This window comes from Trachymyrmex cornetzi, unplaced genomic scaffold (genome assembly GCF_001594075.2).
Source record: "Trachymyrmex cornetzi isolate Tcor2-1 unplaced genomic scaffold, Tcor1.1 scaffold433, whole genome shotgun sequence".
NCBI lineage: Eukaryota > Metazoa > Arthropoda > Insecta > Hymenoptera > Formicidae > Trachymyrmex > Trachymyrmex cornetzi.
In genome coordinates, this window is record NW_017299102.1 from 75,520 (window position 1) to 79,767 (window position 4,248).

Genomic DNA, 4,248 nt, shown 5'->3' on the forward strand with positions numbered 1-4,248 from the left:
CAACTTTTGCTTTGCGCACAATTCCCTAACCCATGCGCACAATTACCCGACGCGTGACAAATTTTTTTGCTTTTCCGTTTTTTCCTTTTTGCCAAATACAACCTTATTGAATGAAAATCTGTTCAATATAAGAATACGTAATAGTAGGAGAATGTTTATAGTTTCTATTTCCCTATTTATATCGTTTTGAACTTAGAAAACCATCCCAGAAAAACAAATATCCCTTAGGTGCGCACAATTCGTCCACTTTTCCCTACTACACTCGGGAGCACCCAAGCTGCCGAATGCCGTTCAGAAACCAATTGAGAGTATCTCATCGTTACCTAGGTGGCCCGTTCAGAAACGTGTCGGATGTTCCCGATCGGGAGACTTTTGCACCCTGCTCTTTTGCTAGGTGGAAAGTCTCTCGATCGAGTAGGCACACAAAGCGCGGGAAGTGAAACATGGGCTGCGTTCAGTAAACTCAGCAGTTTTACAACCGTTTTGTGATTCATCGCACTGATTGGATTATACTTTTAGATTTAAAGGAATAGTCCTATCTCAGCGAAGAATCACAAAACGGTTGCAAAACTATTGAGTCTGCTGAACGCAGCCATGGTTACAAATAAGAATTTATTAATGCAATTTAATAATGAAAATCAAATTATATTGTAGAATCCTGGAAGTAAGTAAAATATATTTTACTTCGATCGATTATAATTTACGATGAAGTACAATAAAGGTTTTTTCGTCATGTTGCGTATGAAGTTCCGTTAAAGTGTAATAACTGTATAGTGTTCTTTGATAAATCAATTTGTTTGCAAAATATTTATTAACGTAATTATAATTAATTGAATATAATGTTTAACTTGATTGCATTTATTTGCACAAAACATTTAATATTAGAGGTTATTGACCTTGTTTATGGGAACACTTGATACGCGTATTAACTAGTAAGTGTCTATTAAATTATCTTAATTTCGGCAATGCATAAAGAATGGTGTACTACTCCCGTACGATATGTATCAAAATGATTAATTAAATTAGTCATATCATGTATATGTTTACATGTTTCGCTGAAATTAAGATAATATAATAGAAAGTTTACTAGCTAGTACATATATCAAGTGGTTGTTTTTTACGCTCAGCCATTTTCCTCCGGCCGTTCAGAAATGTACACACCAGAGAGGGTACTTTATCCCTACCATTTCACTCACATAGACTCCTAGCAATCACCCGCAAGGTGAAGTTTCTGAACGCAGCCTAGGTGTGCTATTTTGATAGATTGTAGTCTATGCTATTTTATAATGCCTCCTAAAGGCCCATCTGGGTCTGAATTCCGAAAGAGGAAGCGTGATAAAGAAAATGAGGACAAAAAAATGTCAAAAGTTTTAATGAGTTGGACAAAACCCAATCTTAATCTGTCCCAAAATTGTCCAAGCAACTTTCACGCAGATAATATAGAAATTTACGACATAGTCACTGAAATATGTCAAGAACCAGAACCTACCACATCACATCATGACGAGCAAATGAATCAAATCGCATCTTTAGACATAACTGATTTAGATTTAGTCGATTCTGTTCTGCAAGACCAGCAAGACCAAAGTCTAGAAATCTCCAAGGCTTTACAATTAGATAATGCGTCCGCCTCTGACCTTGATAGAAATGATCCACAGTCATGGTTCCCGCTAAATGATTCTATACGAAATTTTCTTATAGAACAAGGCCCTGATCAAGGAAAATGGTCAACATTTTCTCTTTCTGATACTACTAACAGAAAGTTTAGTAAGGAATGGTTTAGAAGGAAATTAGCTAACGGTCAATTTGTAGAACGAACGTGGTTAATTTATAGTAAAAAAAGGGAGGCAATATTTTGTTTTCCTTGCATTATTTTTAATGCATTACAGCCGTCAAATTCCGCGTCATCGCTTACTAATCCAGCGCGAGGTTTTAACGATTGGCGACATTTAAGTCCTAGGATTCCTGATCATGAGAATTCAGTACTTCACCGTAAAAACTATATTAAATGGAAAACATTTGAAAAAGGTTTACAATCTAAGTCTTTAATGATGCCTCCCTGCAAATGGCAATAGACCAAGAAAAGGAAAAATGGCGACATATCCTAAAAGTCCACATTGATGTTATGTTTTGTGCTGAGAATAATTTAGCTTCAAGAGGATCTCATGAAAAAATAGGTGAACCAGGTTCAGGTATATTTTTAAGTGCTGTTAATATGATAGCAAAATATAATCCAAAATTTAGGATGCATATCGACACTCATAAAAAAGGAAGTACATTTTATTTCTCTCCGTTTATCCAAAATGCATTAATTGAATTAATGGGGACTAAAGTTTAAACAGAAATTATTGAAGAAATAAAAATCGCCAAGTACTTTTCTATTATAATATAATAGTAATAAGGCTCAATAAATTAAAAAAATTGAGAGAAAAAGGGCTACGAGCCTAAGATTGAAAGAAAAAGGGCTACGAACCTAAGAGTTAGTCGTTAGAAATAGAAATTAAAAAAAAACACAGTATAAATATGTCATTTAGTCAGAATATAAAACTTTAATGTGCCGCGCCGGCAATAAACAATATAACATAAACAAACGTTTCGATCCCTGTTGAATCATTATCAATGTTATATAAATTTTATAAATTTTTATAAATTTTAACTTTGTAATATTTTTACCGTTCTATTTTTGTGTATTTAACATTGATTTCCCTTTTTCTTTCAATTTTTTTCATATTTTAATACATTTGAATGATTTCCGGATCCCATGAAAACGAACGTTGTAATAGGTAACAATATATGCTTTTGGTTATCAGTTGTAAAATAAAAATAATTCGTATCTGTTAAAAAGAACATAAATATTTTAAACATATAATATTGAGTATATAAAATAAAACGTAAAGTATAAAAATATAATATATAAGACAAAGAATAAAATTAAAAATTGACAATAAAAAAGTATTCTAAGATTTAATAAGAAAAAAACAAATTAATCAATCGTAATAATAAAAAATTATATGATATTTAGTTAATAAGTAAAATATATATAATAAAATTTTGTAACAATTAAAATAACGGATAATATATACTTTGTAAATCGTGTGTTAGTATAATATAAAATTCTATAATTTCAGACAATGCGATGAGAGTGGAACAGTCATATCTCTAATATGTTCAGAGACAATATGAAAAACGACAAACTATTGTAAGAAGGTTGAAATGGTAAAACAAAAGGAAAGGGTACATGAGAGTGGGAAAAATGAAATAGAGGGAGAAATGAAAGAGGAAAGAAAAGGAGTAAGAAAGGAAGGAAAACAGTTAAGAAGGAGAAAGAGATTGAATAATTTGAGAGTAAGAATCAGGTAATGATTCAGTATCATTCATTTTAATTAGCCCTTGTTTCTGTCTTTTAATGTGAATCATTTCAGATACTACTCTCTTATTATAAGAAGACTTGCAATCTAAAATTCTCACATCATCCCATTAAAATTGTGGTCTAAATTGATACGATGATTGGTTATGACAGTAGGAGAACCAATATTCCTTCTAATATCCGATTTATGTTCATGTAATCTCGTACACAATTTTCTTTTGGTTTGAGCAACGTAGCTCGCCTCACAATCATCGCAGGAAATTTTATATACAACGTTTTGGTTGGACAACAATTCCAACTTGTCTTTCGACCTTGTACGTATATTATTATGTAACTTGTAATTTAAAGATAAGTTTCATGATGCATTTCTTGTCGAGGTTTCCTTGTGGTAAAGTAAACCGCTTATTAATGAATCCATCCTGAAAGCGTCAAGAAGATTTTTCTCAAATGGAATTTACGAAAAGATGTTTGGAACAAAATTTGGAACTTTGTCAAATTTCACGTATGGTTTACATGTCTGTTTATCTGCAACGAACAATTTCCCAAGTCTGCCAGGAGCTTTTGCATATTATATGTAATAAACGCAAGTAATATTATATTTCATTCCTCCCGCAAATTATCTAATTATTATTATGTATGAAGCTTTTTTTACGAAATTCATTTTCAGGTATTATTGAAAATTGGTGGAACTTGTTGACTTTACCTCAATTGACTAGACTATTAAAAACTTTATGTTTGAAAGCTGGACCAGTTTGGAACATTTTCATTTGGAACAAAATTTGGGACTTTGTCGAATTCACATATGGTTTACATCTCTGTTTAACTACAACGAATTTGTTAACTAGGAAACAATAATGAAAAAATTTGTAATTAATATTTAA

General features: G+C 31.8%; 1 protein-coding gene across 1 annotated transcript in view; it reads left to right on the plus strand.

Annotated features, from left to right (window-relative positions):
* The first annotated feature begins 1,286 nt into the window (after positions 1 to 1,286).
* Positions 1,287 to 4,248, plus strand: part of LOC108764528 (uncharacterized) — a 57,679-nt gene continuing 54,717 nt past the window's right edge. The window contains exons 1-3 of the mRNA XM_018512815.1: positions 1,287 to 1,808; positions 1,890 to 1,992; positions 2,076 to 2,192. Coding sequence (XP_018368317.1) covers positions 1,287 to 1,808; positions 1,890 to 1,992; positions 2,076 to 2,192 — 742 coding nt within the window. The remainder of the gene's footprint in view (positions 1,809 to 1,889; positions 1,993 to 2,075; positions 2,193 to 4,248) is intronic.